General features: G+C 39.4%; 2 protein-coding genes across 2 annotated transcripts; one reads left to right on the top strand and one right to left on the bottom strand.

Annotated features, from left to right (window-relative positions):
• The first annotated feature begins 1441 nt into the window (after window positions 1-1441).
• LOC140758223 (myosin-17-like) lies at window positions 1442-15823 on the top strand. The gene is made up of 39 exons (XM_073094320.1): window positions 1442-1832; window positions 3256-3384; window positions 3991-4134; window positions 4232-4377; window positions 4460-4616; window positions 4742-4800; window positions 4957-5116; window positions 5245-5394; window positions 5501-5637; window positions 5732-5878; window positions 5987-6088; window positions 6188-6245; window positions 6338-6439; window positions 7905-7942; window positions 8060-8186; window positions 8274-8444; window positions 9443-9574; window positions 9654-9763; window positions 9893-9953; window positions 10330-10507; window positions 10753-10958; window positions 11159-11278; window positions 11367-11465; window positions 11629-11850; window positions 12203-12342; window positions 12509-12626; window positions 12727-12777; window positions 12876-12956; window positions 13077-13247; window positions 13348-13500; window positions 13606-13812; window positions 13914-14054; window positions 14143-14213; window positions 14315-14414; window positions 14483-14539; window positions 14661-14717; window positions 14801-14881; window positions 15038-15120; window positions 15210-15823. Exons 1-39 carry the CDS (start codon window positions 1830-1832, stop codon window positions 15331-15333), a joined length of 4593 nt encoding a protein of 1530 aa, XP_072950421.1. The 5' UTR covers window positions 1442-1829; the 3' UTR covers window positions 15334-15823.
• An 873-nt stretch (window positions 15824-16696) lies between these two features.
• LOC140764221 (uncharacterized) lies at window positions 16697-19131 on the bottom strand. The gene has a single exon (XM_073102672.1). It carries the CDS (start codon window positions 18904-18906, stop codon window positions 17017-17019), a length of 1890 nt encoding a protein of 629 aa, XP_072958773.1. The 5' UTR covers window positions 18907-19131; the 3' UTR covers window positions 16697-17016.
• Between the last annotated feature and the right edge of the window lie 499 nt (window positions 19132-19630).

The following is a 19630-nucleotide window of genomic DNA, read 5'->3' as shown; positions in this document are numbered from 1 at the left end:
TCATCTCTGCCATCTCTTTGCATCAAGACTTCATATGTCAGTGTGTACGTCTACATATCTAAACTCGGTCTCCTCGAACGACTTTGAAGTTTGAACTATATATGAAGTCTTCTGTGGCGTTTACACAACGCCGTGCTCTGGCGTCAAGGCTACAGTAGATGATATCCACATCATCCACGGAGAGAGACTTGGGATACTATTGCCATTTTATTTTTCTATATTTTGTTGCCATGTGTTAGATTAACTACAAGTACCATAGAACATAACACAATGGGCCATTTGTTTCTATGCTTATCTATATTAACTGTAGCATTTGAGCCCATGGGCCGAAACAGTAAAGCCCATTGGGTCTTTGGAAGATAAAACACGTGGCAAACCGGCGGTCATAATAAGAAAAGGGTGTAAGAGAATATCTCGGGAGTCGTAACGGTTTTCGGAATTACGACACGGAAGGCGTTACGATCCACGAGGGGACTTTATTAAGACTCGAGGCGACCGGTGAGCCCGAGCTCTCCGCCAGTGATATCGTCCCCTGTGATCTCGCGTTTTAAACCCGGTATTTATCGGACTTGTCGTGTCGTATGGGTCCGTAATACCGGAGATTTATTTAATCACCCCTTGAATTTTATAAAATCACGCAAATGCCACTTAGAGTACGTGCTCATGTGGTTCGCATTTCGGCGGGGGGCGTACTCACAGTCTGATAAATCCCGGTGCGACTACCGCATCCATGAGTAGCTTCGGAATTTTTGCAATATTTTTTTAGAGGACAGCTACCTATTTGGTGGGGGTGGGGGAGATTTTTATTTTTATTTTTTGGGGTTACTAGCATATTCCTTAAATGTATTTAATATAAGTAAATGACCTAAAGCAATATATGTTGTTCTGGGATATTGATTTAGTTGACTGCTACTAAAACCATTTTCTTTTGTCACTACTTGAGTAAAGTAGAGGAGTCATGTGGAGTCCAACAGCATTAATTGTCAAATTATCATACTAAGCTTTCTTGGCACTTGGATGTACAATTTTGTGACTTTAAATAGAAGATTGAAATTTATTAACCCATCAAAATAAAATGTGAGGAAATTGAAAGACATACTCTATTACTACCAAGTGGGTCCACAAAATGGCATGGCCATAGAGATCCAACTTGGACCAAAAGGGCCGCGGGGTCCCACATCCAGCCTAATAAGAGTTAGCCAGATCAGCATTATAGCAAGTGATCGGTTTACTAGAGTTTGCTGCTACCTTCTACGGCAGGGGGAGAGGGGAGGCGGAGGAGGAGAAGGGCGGTGCTCCGACTCCACCAATCACAGCACACATCAGCAAAAGAGAGGAGGAGGGGTAGAGACGTCATTTGGAAAAGACAGCCGCAACGGCAGCAGACGGAGGGGCCTTTTCGTCCACGAGGGGATAATATTTAATGCCTAAGCGCCGACCCAACAACACATTTTAGGCATTTCCTGGGACGAAGTTATTGGAAATTTCCATCTCTGCCCTTGTTCGGAGAAGAGAGGGAAAGAGAGAGCTAAGCTGCGCTGGTGGTACGCAGACCACGAAGGCTCTCGACGAAGAGAAGAGAAGAGGAAGAGAAAGCGAAGAAGAGAGATAGAGAGAAAGAGAGAGATAGAAGAGAGGAGGGAGACGAAAGGGGGCAAAAGGGAGAGGCGGCCTCGTCATCGGGATCAGCCAGGAACTCCTCCCTTCCCCTCGGAATTCTCTCTCTCCGATCTCGTCATCGGTAGATCCTTCGATTGGAGAAGAGCGGGTGCCGCAATCGATTCCGAACCGTCGCCGATCTGAATACCACAATCTTTAGCGGATGATCTATGGTACGGATAACTATTTCCTACAATTGTTAATTATGGAATTTTCGTGATTTCCTTTTCTGGAGCTCTTGTTTCTCTTGTTGGACTTAAATTTCGACCCGTTATTGATGCGTTGTTGTGGTTTTTAATCGTCATAGATAGTTTAAATCATGCTCGGTACCAGGTGATTGCTTTATTTGGCACTCGTATAGGGGGAAACTAGAGAAGTTTTTACTGAGAGATATGGGGTGAGTTGGTGTTCAATTTTGTTGGATCAAATATGTTGAATAAAAGTGATGGTTTGAAGAATTCAACCTTTCGCATGATTGTGAATATTCAATTCCTTCGTTACTTTTTCAATCATGTTGTTGAAAAGGTTTTTAGTAGGGGGCCGTTTCTGATATGGATCGTTTGGATAACTTTCTGTATGATTTGAATTCCCTATCTTTAATACAGAAAGATCAGACTGTTGTTGTAATCTCTGAGGTCAATTAGTCGTGGGGATTTAATTAACCTGTGGCAATTACAGAAGAACCATTTTGATTGATAATTCTGGAATGGGCTAGCAATTTCTTTGGTGGGGATTCTTAAGGTGTAGGAATGATGTGATAGGTGTAGCTTGGACAAGATTTTGTGGCTCAACTCCCAAGATATGTATAGATAATTTCTGGTTAATTTCTTGCTTTCCTGACTTTCTAAGACCTTCCTTCTTGGATGGTGTACTGTCCAGAATGGTATGATCCAGAGTAAAGGAGGCGATATAACAAAATAGGATACTGATGCCCTTGGGGCTTCACTGACCAAAAGATTCCTTTGAATTTCATTGCTAGAAACCAGCGGAATAATGATTAATGAACTTCAGTAGGATGTAATTACCTTGTCAGTTGTTGCACCGACTGAGTGAGATTGCTCTAGACTAAGTTATAATAGGGTTCAATTTGTCAGCAATGCAATTCCCAGTTTGCATTTTTTTAAAAATTCCAAATACTTCAAGGAACGGCCCAAGAGGCACCAGGAATTAGATCTTCCAATTGCAAAACAATGAAAAGGGAATTCAGAAAATCACGTGTGGCCAGCAAGTGTGTGAGTGACGAATCTTTACCTTATTGATGCACATTTATGTTTACTCATACGACTTGAGTTTTACTTATTTCCAGGAGTTCTTCATACAGAAAAAAATTAAGTGGACTATTCCTGCAAAACCAAATAAGATAAAAAAAATTGCATCTCAAGAAATATTGAGGGACATCTTCTGCAAACTCATAATTGACCAAATAAGTACAGAATTGACTAGCTACCTTCTGCGCTAACATTTTTTTTTTAAATGTATAAGTAATCCCAAATTGGTGGTAGGGATGGCAATCCATTTTAAACCATTGTTTGTTTCCTACCAAAAAGTTCGCAATTATGCCCATTAGTTATATATTCCAAAATCTTGATTTTGCAGGCAACACCAGTGAACATTGTTGTAGGCTCTCATGTATGGGTTGAAGATCCAGTTCTAGCTTGGATAGATGGGGAGGCTTTTCGGATCAATGGCCATGAAGTCCATGTGCATACAACCAATGGGAAAACAGTATGTCTGCAATCTGGCGGCTTTATATTTTATACTTTGTTGTCTCTATTTAAAAAGTTTTATGAGTCCTGACTGAATTGTATCTTTTGATGTGACACCTTTTATGTAATGACATTTTTATATGTATTAGTTAAGTTATCCTTCTTGTTGATAGATCATATATTCAGCAAAGAATTAGACAAAAAAATGATTAACAAGTTATACATATGGAAGTTTCTGTCTCTTTTGGTTAATAGTAGACCACTGGTTAATGATCTTACAATCACTGAAACACTAGTCTGACTCATACATGTCTATGATTGTATTTTATGACTTCATTTAGCAATTCTTCATGGTTGTCTTCAATGTCTTGGTGTTTGAGCACTATTAAATATAATAGTCAAAAGAATGTTACTTGAGAGGCGCTACAGAGGGTGCTTCCTGCATCTGATAGAGGTAATTTTTGTTGATGTTGACATTGAAGGCATTTCAAACTGTATGTGAGTAGGTCTCTGTACTAAACCTGACAAATGGAGTGGTTGAATATTGTTACTTCTCTGCTGCTTGGGCAAGTTAGTCAGAACTACATCTTTGTTAATGTTGAGTCCACTTGGTTTCCTTACACAGATTGTTGCCGACATATCGAAGGTGTTCCCTCAGGACACAGAGGCTCCTCCTGGAGGAGTGGATGACATGACAAAATTATCATACTTGCATGAACCTGGTGTTCTGCAAAACCTGGCCACCCGCTATGAACTGAATGAAATATATGTGAGCTGCATGGTTTAGTTTTCTATTTGATGCTGTTAAACTTTTTAACTGAACATGTGCAGAAATTGGATTTGACATTATTAGCTTGCATTTTCAGACATATACTGGCAACATTCTGATTGCGATAAATCCATTTCAAAGACTGCCTCATCTTTATGATACGCATATGATGGAACAATACAAAGGTGCAGACTTTGGGGAGCTAAGTCCTCATGTTTTTGCAGTTGCAGATGTTGCTTACAGGTGATTTCTTGCATGATAATTCATGAGTGGTATATTTTTAACAGAAACCTGTTCTGACACTAGTATCTGAACAAGTATACAGAGCAATGATGAATGAAGGAAAAAACAACTCCATTTTGGTCAGTGGTGAAAGTGGTGCTGGTAAAACTGAAACAACAAAGATGCTCATGAGATATCTTGCATACTTGGGTGGGCGCTCAGGAACAGAAGGAAGGACTGTTGAACAGCAAGTTCTAGAAGTAAATCATCGGAGCTTGTCTTTTTCTATGTCACTTGTTAATTCATGCTTGCCATTGTTTTTTTCATTTCCAAGAAGTTGCATACAAGGGTTTTATGATTGACTCTTTCTTGGTTCTAAATTCAGTCCAATCCAGTACTTGAAGCTTTTGGAAATGCGAAAACTGTCCGCAACAACAACTCAAGGTAACCCTTTATGAGATCTCATTCTGTATGCTTTTTTTCTACCATGTAGGTCAATAAGGCTAATAAAAGTTAGAAAGATACTTATTGCTGTTTGATATTTGTTTTATGCAATTAACTAGTTGACATTTCTAATTTTCTCATGATATTGTGGTTTAGTCGTTTTGGTAAGTTTGTCGAGATTCAGTTTGACAAAAATGGAAGGATTTCTGGTGCTGCGATTCGAACCTACTTGCTTGAGAGGTCTCGTGTTTGCCAAATTAATGCTCCAGAGAGAAACTACCATTGCTTTTACTTTCTTTGTTCTGCACCACCTGAGGTACTTTTTTCTTGTTCTATACCTGCCGTGGGGGTTGCTCAGTTTCTAGCAGTTAGTCTTCTTAATTATGCTCGCAATATAATCTAATGAAGTTCAATGTTTGGTGATGGGTACCATTCAACTGGCAGGATATCGCAAAGTATAAATTGGCAGAACCCAGAGCTTTTCATTACCTTAACCAGTCAAGTTGCATTCAGGTGGATGGGATTGATGATGCTCATGAATACCTAGCAACAAGAAGGGCCATGGACATAGTTGGAATCAGTGAGCAGGAACAGGTTTACAATTTCTGTCAATTTTAAATCATTTAGCAGCACTTATTTCACAAAATACCTGTGGATATGAACATATCATTTATTTCTCAAATGTAATCTTTCTTTGCAGGAAGGTATATTTAGGGTTGTAGCTGCTATACTTCATATTGGAAACATCGATTTTGCCAAGGGGACAGAGGTAGATTCATCTGTAATAAAGGATGAGAAGTCTAGGTTCCACCTTAACACGGCAGCAGAACTCTTAATGTATGATCATTTTCTTGATCATAGCCTGTGATCATGCTTTCCTAATTTCTACCCATTTCCTGTACTCATAATTACTAGCTAATGCTTATTGCAGGTGTGATTGCAAGAATTTAGAAAAAGCACTGATAACACGTGTTATAGTAACACCAGAAGAAGTTATTACTAGAACGCTTGATCCTGCTTCTGCAATTGTTAGCAGGGATGGATTAGCAAAAACAATATACTCCCGATTGTTTGACTGGTAATATCTTATGTATTCTATGTTTCGCTAGACATGATTAGCAAAATTTTTAAACAGTCCTTTTATATCCAAAGCAAAAATATTTATGCATAGTTGTACTGTCTACAGGCTGGTAGATAAAATTAACGTGTCGATTGGACAGGACCCAAACTCAACTAAATTGATTGGAGTTCTTGATATCTACGGCTTTGAGAGTTTCAAATCCAATAGGTAAGGTATTAGTGCAATAAAGCAGCTATAAGATCTCCATGAATAAAAAACCATTATTGCTATAAATATATTTTGATCTATTCCATATTGTGGAAACAGTTTCGAGCAGTTATGCATTAATTATACAAATGAAAAGTTGCAACAGCATTTTAATCAGGTATGCCTAAAAAAATGGGTCGTATAATAGGCTATAATTCTGAGGATTGCTTAACTTCATGTCTAATGTTAACAATCATTCTCTGTTTGCAGCATGTCTTCAAAATGGAGCAGGAAGAGTATACTAGGGAGGAGATTAACTGGAGTTATATCGAGTTTGTTGATAATCAAGATGTGCTAGACTTGATTGAGAAGGTACGTTGTTCTCCTTTCATGTATATGTGGTTGCTACCTGACTACTTCGCAGTCTCCTGTTTGTCAACTCTTTATATTTACTCGAAAGGTAATTTAATTTGTTTTACTTTTAATTACTTATAATTCTTTTCATTGAACTATACCTCATAAAATTGGAAGTACTGTATGTGGTCCCAGTTGATGTGAACTGTAAAGTTAATCATGATATATTAACAGAACATTTCTTTTTCTTTCTTCTCTTTTTCAAATTTAAGTAAGTCATGAGCTAACACAAATACATCAGCAGCCATTAGCCAAGTCCATGTGGAAAGCTCAATTCATTAGCTGATTCTTGCTGATAACGTATAAGCATAACATATTAGAAGGATTTCACAATGTTTTCGATCATTTCATAAGGATGGTTTCATCTTCCTCTATACTTGTTAGGGAGCAGCACTTTCTATGCAAAAACATAAATTGAATCTAATGCCGAAGAAAATAAAAAATGGAATAAACAAAACATCTAGACAATCAGGAGGAAAGCCATCTATATTTGACATGGAAATGCTCATTCAGCGATAAACCATGGTGCGAGCTCAATTAAGCTCCTCCTCGATCAAAACAATAGCCTTGGACATACAAACACCAAGATGGAACAACTCACTTTGATGTAAAGTAGCTCATCACTAATATGAATAGAAAGTAGCAGGAAGGCCTCTTCAACAATGATGGTTCTCACTTCTCAAGTGATTTGAACAAAGGGACCAATAAAATATCTTGGAGAAGTGGATGTGATGCTAATAAACCAGGCCACGAAATCCCTGATCATGGGGCTCTCTGCTAGTCTTTCTTCCTGCTCTTCTATTTTCACCAGTAGAGAGAATCCCTTATCTTGATTTTCCCTAGTTCTGCTCTTGTATTAGTTTACGATGTCTATGAAAAAGGACCAAATAAAAATAAGCTACGACCTACTGAAATTCAACCAGAAAGAGTTTCAGACCCAAGTAGGTAGAAAGTTCAGCTCATAAGCCAAGCTAACTATGCATGGTATTCACCGCATGAGGACATTTCATATCTTCATCAACTCAGTATTGCCACTAGTGATTGTATTGTCCTCATTACCCCATCTTTCTAGACAAGATATGAATTACAATTGCAACTTGTGCATTATCATGGGCAGCCTCATGACCAATATCATTGACATCATCAACTATAATTTGCTTGCAAGTTTATAATCTATTACAATAAGGGACAAAAGTATGGGTAGGTGTTTAAGCCACGTAAGCACTATACTGTGTTTATGTTATTATGGTACTTGTGTGCATTTGAATTTCAATAGCTCTTTCAGTCTTTATGATAGCATTGTATAAGGCCCGTATGGAGGACATTATCACATTTGGATAAGCTTATTTTATCTGTCCAACTTTGCGATAACAATAACAACATTTCCCTTTTCCACTCTTCTTTTCCTCTCCTTTTTTTTCAGAAACCAGGTGGAATTATTTCTCTTCTTGATGAAGCTTGGTAAGTTTAGTACTTCCATCTTTTATCTGCTCCCTTGAAAGTTTCAGCATTGGATCTAGATTATCGGTGGATGTTACTATTTTGCATTTACTAACTAAGGTTACTCCTTCCATACAGCATGTTTCCTAGGTCAACACATGAGACATTTGCTCAGAAATTGTATCAAACATTTAAAAACAACAAAAGGTTCAGCAAACCAAAGCTTTCTCGTACTGATTTTACGATTGTACATTATGCAGGGGATGTAAGTATTTGTTCACCACTCGAATGTTCATTCTTTTTTAAGTATATTGTTTAGGTCCATGCATCCTAATCTTAATATGTTTTGCAGGTGACATATCAGGCTGACCACTTCCTAGACAAGAACAAGGATTATGTTGTGGCAGAACATCAGGATTTGCTTAATGCTTCTCAATGCCCTTTTGTGTCGGCATTATTTCCACCACTTCCTGAAGAAACATCAAAATCCTCAAAGTTTTCCTCCATCGGTGCACGCTTTAAGGTAAGTCTCCATTAAAATTTTATTATCCATCTTATTAGTTTTCTTCTTCATATAATTTCAATTGATTTTTCATCTTAGAATCAAAATCACGCTTTAAAGGCAGAATGGGAACTACTCTGGACCCTAGTAAACTCATATAGATCAAGGTGGTCTAAAATAGGAAAAAGGAGAAAAAGTAAATATAAGAGCATCGGTGAAACTTAGCTCTTTAGGAGCAGTATCCTGTAAACTCATGTAGATCAAGGTAGACATGATCGTCGGACGGGTCGGGCTGGGTTTGGGCTAGACTTTTTGGGTCATTTGATCAAGTCTAGATCAAGGTGGTCTAAAATAGGGTCGGGCTAGAATAGTCTAGCCCGTTACTGCCTGCCAGCTCGACCTATCAATCACTCAGCCCAACCCATCTTTTAGTTATTTTTAGAAATTTTTTTTACCATTAGCTTATTTTTTAAAAAAATATTTTTGTTCCTCCATTTAAAAATAATAATAATAATAATAAATTAAAAAATTTAAAAGTGTGTTTAAAAAAAAAAATGGTACAACACTAAAATTTTCGTTGGTTTTCACTATAGCAGAATGGGCTAGCCACTGTAACAAAACGGGCAGGCTTAGCTGCGGGTTGAACGGGCGGGTTAAATAAGCGGGCTTTCGGGCTAGGTTGGGCAGGCAAAGGGTTGGCCCGTGTCGCGCATGTGTAGTTCGGGCTCGGCTCGGCCCGGGCTAAGCCTAAACCGGGTCCGGGCTAGGCTTAGCCCAGTACAAACCGGGCCGGGCATGGGTGGGCTGGGCCATTAGATCAAGTCTAGATCAAGGTGGTCTAAAATAGGAAAAAGAGAAAAAGTATATATTAGAGCACCCATGAAACTTGTCAATTCTTTGTAGAACAACGATGAACACATGAAATTTAAAATGCTTATGCCCCTATTTTGAAAATTTAATTTTGGTTAGGTTCTTGCTTGTTATTCATTGCTGGCATGATTTTTCCGAACAATTTTCAGCTGCAACTTCAATCACTCATGGAGATTCTGAGTTCTACTGAACCTCATTACATTAGATGTGTGAAGCCAAATAATCTCCTGAAGCCTACAATATTTGAGAACTTCAATATCATTCAACAACTACGATGTGGAGTAAGCAATTGATCAATTTTCATATTTTCACCATCTTCCTTTAAACATAGCTTGCAATAACTTTCCATAATACATATAGGGTGTTCTGGAAGCAATTAGGATCAGCTGTGCTGGGTATCCTACAAGAAGAACATTTTATGAGTTTCTTCATCGGTTTGGTGTTCTTGCCCCAGAAGTTTTAGAAGCAAAGTAAGTCTGTAAGTTGTAAAAGGTCTAAAGCAGTAAATAGTTTTATGGCTTCAATTTCTTATGCTCATGTTCTATTAGACTATATTGGTACACATATTACTGAGGTTTTTTCCTTGTGATTCTTGATAGCAATGATGACAAGATTGCATGTCTAAAGATTCTGGATAAAATGGGACTGAAAGGTTACCAGGTAAGCCAAGCAGAAAGCATCAACTGCTGACAATGTCCATTACATAATCTGGTATTCCCTTTTCTTTTCACGATGCAGGAAATAAAAGAGGTGATAAAGGCTTATTATTCCAAAGTGTGATAGTTTTGGTCCATATATTCATTGTATTTTTTAATGATAAGATGGCCTCTAGAATAATCAAATACGCTAATGCAGCATGCCTAAAAGATGACACATCTTTGTTTGTTTTATCTCCTTATTCCGATATGCTACTCTTTCTGACAATTTCGGACTTACTGTGGATCTCTTTGAATCAGTACAAATTGCTTCTTTGGAATTTACTTTGACATGAAAGTGCCTCCTTCTTACATTGCATAAATTTTTGGCCATGCCACAGATTGGAAAAACCAAGGTGTTCCTGAGAGCTGGCCAGATGGCTGAGTTGGATGCCCGAAGAACAGAGGTTCTAGGAAGGGCAGCCAGAACAATTCAGAGACAAATCCGTACACATATTGCTCGCAAACAGTTCCTTATGCTAAGGAAGTCAACTATTTATGTGCAGTCTTGTTGGAGAGGTAGATTCATAATTTATATATTTTTAATGAATATGAGTCCTGAGAGAATATCTTGCTTGAGATTTTCTGCATCCCGTGTGGTCTTAATTTTGCATGTCTAGCTATTCCACCGTGTTGTGGGAAAGGCCTCTTCATGAATGGGAGGTTTGGGATGGGGATGTGGATAAAACCTCAACAGAAGTTTTGTATTGCATTCATTGGTGGAACATAATTAACTGTAGCTGTCTCTTTTTCACTTAATGCAGGAAGATTGGCGTGCAAATTGTATGAGTGCATGAGAAGGGAAGCAGCAGCAGTGAAAATTCAGAAGAATTTACGACGATATTTTGCCCGGGTGTCTTACTTGGAACTCAAATTGTCTGCAGTCACATTGCAGACGGGCGTACGAGCGATGTCTGCTCGGAATGAATTTAGATTCAGAAAGCAAACTAAAGCTGCAACTCGCATCCAGGTAGCCTTCTCTTTCATTAATAGGAAGTTTCTATTTGAGTTACCTATGTGAACACACATTTATTAGTTTTTCACTTTTTCTTGTTCCATCCGTTATGGATTAAATATCTTTGTTTTCCTTATATTTTTCATTGGCCTCTTTTTTTTTTCTCTATCCTATGTGATGGTAAAGCTGATTATATACCATTTGTTCGGCTGCAGGCTCAATGGCGTTGCCACAGAGAGTATACATACTATGAGAATCTGAAGAAAGCAACACTTACTTACCAGTGTGCTTGGAGACAAAGGCTCGCAAGGAGAGAGCTCAGAAAGCTTAAAATGGTCCTCTCATTTCTTGCAACTTCCATTTTCCTGATGTACTTATGTTCTATCAGGAGGATTTGAAGCTCTAATATAAGAATTTCTACAGGCTGCAAGGGAAACAGGAGCCCTCAAAGAGGCGAAAGACAAGCTTGAAAAGCGTGTGGAAGAACTAACGTGGCGCTTAGGATTGGAGAAACGAATGAGAGTAAGTACTGTTTCCTAAGTTGAATTTCTATTGCTGGACATTCTGTTTAATATTAGACGACCTTCTAAACATTGTTGGCTCAAAGATATTTTTAGTGTGCCCTTGCAGAATATGGCATTGAGACACCTTTTGAAACTTAAATATAATTGGTTCTAATATGCAGATTGATCTCGAGGAGGCAAAAACTCAGGAAATTGGTAAACTACAGGAAATGTTGCATGATTTACAGCTGCAAGTAGAAGAAGCTAATGCTACGGTTATCAAGGAAAGAGAAGCAGCTAGAAAGGCTATTGAAGAAGCACCTCCAGTAATCAAAGAAACCCCAGTATTAGTTGAAGATACAGAAAAAATTAATTCTTTAACTGTTGAAGTTGGAGAACTGAAGGTAGGCTGATCTATGTTCAGCTAATGCTAGCTTACCATGTGCTACTACCACCATGCATATTATAGGAAACTCATGTCAGCTCAGAATCTGAAAATTGAGTAAAAGCATGAAGCTTTTCTGATAAAATTGGAACGTCCTCACAAACCCAGTCCAATTTTAGTTCAATAATTCTATTGATGGCAACTTCAAAATTTCATATCTTTGGCGATGTAAAAATTGAATAACTAATTGTACTTTCAGTACTTGTTTCATATTCAGATATAAGATGAGACGACACTACCTAACTATAGCTAATATATCTATATAGAGCAATGTAGTTGTGAAGCTTATCAGCACCTTGCTATTATGACAGGCTTTGTTGGTAGCAGAAAGACAAGCAATGGACTCAGAGAAAAAAGCACATGCTGAAGCTCAGAAGAGAAATGAAGAATTACTTAAGAAATTCGAAGTTGCTGAGAAAAAAATTGATCAGCTTCAAGATACTGTACAAAGGTTCTGTTTTAACCCTATATAGTATATTTCTGTGTTTTTCACAGTTATGAAACATTTTGTCCTGTTTGTATCTATTAATTGTCCAACTTGCGAAGCTTCTACTTAATGCTTAGCAACTATGAATAGAAAAATTCATAGTAGTTTGTCTTTCCTTCCATTTACACAGGTTGGAAGAGAAAGCATCAAATCTAGAGTCAGAAAACCAAGTACTTCGTCAACAGGCAGTTGCAATTTCACCTACAGCCAAATCATTAGCAGTGCATCATAGAACAACTATTTTCCAGGTACCTATCACATCTCATAGAAAGTTATTTTGTGTATCCTTGAGTACTATTTCTTTGGCTTTGATACCATGATATGTGTTGGTGTATTCTATGTTTACAGAGAACTCCAGAGAATGGGAATATTCCAAATGGTGAGATGAAATCCACAGTGGTAAGTGCAATCTGTAAGTTGGCGTGTGTGAAATTGTTGCTTTACAGTTCAGGAATTAATAGTAGCTTCTATTTGCTGATCTGGACAATAAATTATAGGATATGACTCCGGGCTTACCCAATCCAAAAGATCCTGAAGCTGAGGAGAAGCCACAGAAATCACTTAATGAGAAGCAACAGGTAGCTTTGAGTTACTTTAGTGTCAATCATGAATTTTGACATCATTGTTGTTTATGATCATGAGGATGTCACATTTTATCACTGACAATATCCATCCTCACCATGAATTTCATGACACAGGAAAACCAGGAATTGCTGATTAAATGCATTTCCCAAGATCTTGGATTCTCTAGCGGTAGACCTATTGCTTCTTGTCTTATATACAAGTGCCTTCTTCACTGGAGATCATTTGAAGTTGAACGAACTAGTGTTTTTGACCGAGTCATTCAAACAATAGGCTCAGCAATAGAGGTATACAACAAATTTTCCCTTTATGGAGGATCATTTTATCTCTTATTATGATGTTGATCCAAGACCAGATAGTGCACCTTTGTGATATCTTTTTCTGTAGGCTCAAGATAATAATGATAAGTTAGCATATTGGTTATCGAACTCGTCTACATTATTGCTGCTTCTGCAAAGGACATTGAAAGCAAGCGGAGCAGCTAGCATGACTCCACAGAGGCGGAGATCATCAGCATCTTTGTTTGGGAGGATGTCTTCGGTAAAATGCATAAATTTTATCCTTCTTATATGAATAATTATCTACATGAATGTGTTAGGGAGAGACTCACAGTAATCATTTACTGGTTTACATCCAAATTTAAAGGGCATCCGAGCTTCTCCTCAAAGTGCTGGGCTTCCTTTTCTTGGTGGTCGTTTGATTGGTGGCCTAAATGACTTGCGCCAAGTTGAAGCCAAATATCCAGCTCTTCTTTTCAAGCAGCAACTTACAGCTTTCCTTGAGAAGATATATGGTATGATACGAGACAACTTGAAGAAAGAGGTTTCCCCGTTGCTTGGTCTGTGTATCCAGGTACTGTCAACACCTCTTGCATGTTCCATGGAAGTACGAAAGCAAAGATGATTCATCCATATTTTTAGAAGATAACTCTAAACATTTTACAAAATTTCCAGGCACCAAGAACGTCCCGTGCAAGCCTAGTAAAAGGATCACGTTCTCATGCAAATGCCTTGGGCCAACAAACTCTGATTGCACATTGGCAGAGCATTGTGAAAAGCTTAACCAGCTACTTAAAAACTTTGAAAGCCAATTATGTACGTGGGAAAAAGTAACAAGTGCCATGTTAAATTACTCTTTGGAAAGAAAACCAAGATTAAGCATTCATGTTTTGCAAAATTACAGGTCCCTTCATTCTTGGTCCGAAAGGTGTTTACTCAAGTATTTTCATTTATCAACGTTCAGCTATTCAACAGGTATGTATTAATTCCTACAGTAATTCTTGTTTGCTGCATTCTATTAACTATATGATGTTTCTGTGATAAGAATAGAGTAATTCCTCTTTTTATCTTTTTAGCCTTCTTCTCCGTCGTGAATGCTGTTCATTTAGCAATGGGGAATATGTTAAAGCAGGACTAGCCGAGTTAGAACACTGGTGCTATGATGCCACAGAAGAGGTAATTATATGTAATTATCAAGAGTAGATCTTCTGAAATGATATTACCTAATATTTATTTGAACACAGTATGCTGGCTCCGCTTGGGATGAGCTGAAGCACATCAGGCAGGCTGTTGGATTCTTGGTAGGTCATTTTGAACTGGGAAGCAACTTTCTCTCTCTTCTTTTTTTTTTTCCTGTAATAAAGCAGAGAGAATTGAAGTTAAATATTAAGGTAATATAATTCCACTCTTTCCACTCATTAGGTAATTCACCAAAAGCCCAAGAAGACACTGAGGGAGATAACTAATGATCTATGCCCAGTAAGTACAATTTGCTCCTACCTATGTGCCATCAGTCATTTAGCTGTTCCCTATATGCCTACTTGAATCTTGAAATTTCTCAGGTCCTTAGCATACAACAGCTGTACAGAATCAGTACCATGTATTGGGATGACAAATATGGTACCCATAGTGTTTCTTCCGAGGTAAGTTGGTTCAGTTTGATTGCATGCACTGCTCCTATTCAGTCTTTTTTCCATTGAGGTGTAACTGCTTCAGGAAATATGGCCTATGAGTAATTCTCTGCATAAAAGCCACAGTTTCCTATATATGGGTTATCTAAGTTCACTCTCATTCTTTAGGTGATTTCAAGCATGAGAGTTATGATGACCGAGGACTCAAATAATGCAGTCAGTAGTTCTTTCTTGTTGGATGATGATTCCAGGTAATTCCTTGAACGATGGCTAAATTTAGTTATGGGCTCAACAGCACTGTGAAATCTCCTTACATGTAAATCTTTATTTTTCAATGCAGCATACCATTTTCAGTGGATGATATCTCCAAGTCGATGACAGAGATTGATATAGGAGATCTTGATCCACCACCTTTGGTTCGAGAGAATTCAGGCTTTGCATTTTTGTTGCAGAGAAAGGAATAGCCACTTGCCTTGTTTCTCTCTACTGCAACCTGTGCATAAAGCTAAGCTTCTTCATAATGTACATACTATATGATTCCATTCCTGCCAAAATCAGGTAGTCAGCTCAAGCATATTTGCTAAAGTTTATTTTTAGGTTTGGATTTGATTGATTGATTTCTTGTTCTTTTCTTCATTTATTTGTCACGTCTGTATTGTATGTAAGGGTCGAAAGCCCTGGCTTGACCCTGAGCTGCTATTGAGAAAAGCTCAGTGTCTTTTAGTCACTCCAAAGGGTTCTAGTTCTACAGCTGCACCAACCCTCTGTCTAGTACTGTCTATTATGTATTGTAAATTATTAAAGCACCAATATTTTATAGCACCTTATGGAGGCTAAAACTTTTGTCATACCTCCACAATTTCGATGTTTAGTACTGTCTGTTGTGCTTTGTAAGTTGTTGGTGCCATTGCATTTGGCTTTCTCCAAGAGCAGAAATTTCACTCTTTTAAATAATTCCACGCCTGTGGTCTGATGCATTGTGCAACATGATATATTTGATGTATTTCTTTGAACATGTGATACTTCGAGATTCAGACATTCTGTAACACCCCCAAAAAAACAAAAAAAATAATAAATTCTTGTTCATAGTAATTCCCTCTATGTTTGTGGTGCAACAAAAGAGTGTGGAGCTTGTTAATTGATGTGTGAATCATTGAGTAATAACCACTCTAAGTATGTCATATTTCTAACCTACATCTTAGCACTTCCAGCAGCTGCTCTTCTTTTCATCAAACACAGCTCAATGAATTTGGAACACGATGCTGGCAAACAAAGATTAGTCACACAAACAAATAACCTGCTGCAAAAGAATCCTGTCGATCTTCACAGAAGAAACCAAATGTTAAAATTTGGCGTTGGACGTAATCTGGTTACTTAGTCGACAAGCATATAGGTAGCAACAAATACAAATGCAAAGAAGTTACATAGCTTGAGTGTGGCCTATAACAAACTTCATTTTATATTATTTTAAATCGTACGTGCGTCACAAGTGTAATATAAGCAACTCGATCGACTAAACCGTGAGGAGAACAACAATTAATACCACTTATCCAAAGACACCAGCTCATTCCTGGGGCTGCTAACGACTAGCTTAGAGGCTATATCTATGAAGCAACTTCTCTCACAAAAATATTTAAATAGGACTGAGGAGGACAACTGAGAAGACATCATGATCAAAAGTTTGATATCATCCCATTCGATGAGCATGATGTTCCAACATTAATGTGAACTCTTGCTGATGAAACGTATCAAAGGAGCCAAATTTTGTTAAAAGAAAAGAGAGGAGAAATTCCTATCTTCAGGAGACCACCAACTTAACACCATCATATTAACAAGAAATAAGGCTAAACACATGCTTACTATTATTATTATTAACACTCCTTTTCTTTTTATTACAACAAACAAACAAATAAGTTCTTTTTCTCCTTCTGTTACAAATGCATCATAATCACATAAGAAACATGCAGAAAGCCCGGCCATTTAAAACTAAGCCCAAAGGCTCTCACTCTCACTTCAGTATAGAATTGGAAGATGCACAACCCAATCACAACGAAGACAATAAATCCAACACGAAGAATCGCAAAAATCTAAATAAAATCGTGTAAAAAAAAAAAAAGTGTTTTTTTTGGGTGAACGGAAGACGATGCCTAGCTCGGCGTTGATTCGTCATCAAATATGCCTCCCATCATCATCAACTCCTTCTCGAGCTCTTCTCCTTCTTGATTTCGCTGCTTCTCTCGAATGGAGTTGACCTTCTCGAGCTTGAGACCGGCGCGGAAGCGGGCGATGAACATGTCGGCCTTGTCGTTCACGTCCGGGCTCGGGCAGAACAGCGGCGCCGCCTCTTTGTGTTCTCCTATCTCCTTACTCTTGACCATCAAATCATCGTCCCAGAACGGAGGCGGAGGTGGTGGTGGGGGTAGTGGCGATGGAGGCGGAAGTGGGTACTTGGAGAAGTCAGATTTTTCCTTTCTTTTGTAGCGCAATGGAGCTTCTGGCGCTGGCGGCGGCGGCGGTGGGGGCTTAGAGGGGATCTGCTTCTTGGATCGCCGAGTCGTCGTAGACGGAGGAGGAGGCGGTGGTGGCGGCGCCGGAGGAACTGAGACCGAGTGGATTCTCCGGCTCTTGCTTCCGCCTTTCTTGTTACTGAACAGTTGGTAGAAAACAGAGGAAGGAGGAGGCGGCGGCGGCGGTGGAGGTGGAATAGGAGAAGCAGATGGGTCGGAGTTGGAAGGCGAGGTCTCGTCGTGGTTTGCCTTCGTCTTGCTTGCTTTCTTCTTCTTCTTCTTCTTCTGGTAGAACAGAGCAATGGCGGCAGCGAGGTCTTTCGCTCCTCCTCCTCCGCTTCCACTCCTCTTCTTATCGCTTCGCCTCTCGGCCACCATAGGCAGCGGAGGCGGCGGCGGAGGCGGTGGTGGAGGAGATGGAGAGGGCGGTGGGAAGTGGCGCTTCTCCATTTCAAAGTTGGCATCTTGCTCCAGCTCCATGAACGAAAAATTCTCGAGGCTTCTCCTCCTCCTCCTCCTCACTTCTGGAGGTGGCGATTTGGGCTTCTCCTCTTCAAAGTTGGCATTTTGCTCCAACTCCATGAACGGGAAATGGTCGAGGCTTCTCCTCCTTCTCCTCCTCACTTCTGATGGTGGCGATTTGGGCTTCTCCTCTTCCAAGTTCGCTCTTTTATCCAGCTCCAACATCTTCGGAAGCTTTTCGAGGCTTCTCCTCCTCCTCCTCACTTCCGGAAGCGGCGATTTGGGCTTCTCCTCTTCCCTATTTGCTTCTTTCTCCACCTCCAACATCTCCGGAAGCTTCTCGAGGCTTCTCCTCCTCCGCCTTCTCAATTCCGGCGGAGGCGGAGGAGCCGGAGGAGGATGGGAAGTAGGCGGCGGAGATCCAGATCTCGAAGGGCTCCTCCTCAGGACAAAGGTATCCACCGGAATAGTCTTAGATCCGCTATCCTCATTATCCCGAGAGATATCCCTATCCCCATCCCACCCCCTATCCCGCTCCGATCTCCGACTCCGATAAATCTCGAAGTCATCAAAGAATCGCCACTCCTCAGCGCGTCCCCACACTGCCTCTTGCCTCAGATCGGGATACGAGCTGCTACTCCTCATCCGCCGGATCCCCACCGTCGCATTCGCTTCTCCGATCTCCCCGTAGCCCCTCTGGGCCGTCGGGTTCGGGTAGCTAATCCACTCACTCGACCTCGGTGTCGGCCGCGGCGACCTCTCCGCGTCCTCGCCTTTGCGGCCGAGGATCCCGCACAATATGGCGAATAGGACGAGGACAAAGTTAAGGATATCCCACCCATTCCGAAGAATAAGGCTCGGGCGGAAGCCGCGCGAGGAGGAGGAGAGGAATGAGGGGATAAATAATAAGAGTATGAATAATGAGAATAAAAGGACAGGAACCCACGGCCTTATTCCGGACGACGAGGAATTTGAATAAGGGGACGAGGGAGAGGACGGATAAGTTCTCGTCTGTGAATTATTCCGAGACCAAAAGGGAGGAGGAGACTGCTCTCTTTCCCCTTCCATTCTTTGTTCCTTCTGCTGCTGAATTAGAGAGCGAGATAGAGATAGAGAGATAGATGGGTGGAAGACAATGGTATGCACTGCTACTCTGCCTGCTCTTATTTCTTCTTGTCCTTGTGATGATTAGTGTTGGTGTTGGTGTGGGTGTGGGTATTATTTAAGCAAAAGCTGGATAAATAAATTAATGTTATCCGCCGTAATGCTTTAGCGTATATATTATTATAGATAGTAGTCTGGTGGTTGGAACTTATCAGTCAATAATAAAATCACATGTTCAAATTCTCGGTAAATGATACATTTATATTTAATAAAAAAGAATACATAACTATTTAGTTTGAAATAAATTCCTGGAATCTAACTATATCTATATCTTTGAAACTTAGCTAATTAGTTTAAATAATTTGGAAAATAGATTTCTATTAAGAATATACCTAAATCTAAATATCGAAAATGTTAATGGAATCCTAGGAAAAGGTTTACTTACTACCCCCTTTGTAGTCTTCAGTCTTGTGAATAGCTCCAAATCCGGCTATATATCTAATTAACCCATCATGTCATGTTTAGAATCGTTTCAATATTTTTTGAGTTTGACTAGTAAGGAGTTACGAAACCCAATCAATGTTGTCACATCGTAAAAGAAAAAGGAAGACAAGTTATACACTTCAAATTATCCAACAAATTATTAAAGTTTGATGGATTTAGACCCAAGCGGATGAAGAAAAATTCT

This window comes from Typha angustifolia, chromosome 1, assembly GCF_048772165.1.
Source record: "Typha angustifolia cultivar Huaian chromosome 1, ASM4877216v1, whole genome shotgun sequence".
NCBI lineage: Eukaryota > Viridiplantae > Streptophyta > Magnoliopsida > Poales > Typhaceae > Typha > Typha angustifolia.
This window is presented reverse-complemented; position numbering and strand designations above follow the sequence as displayed.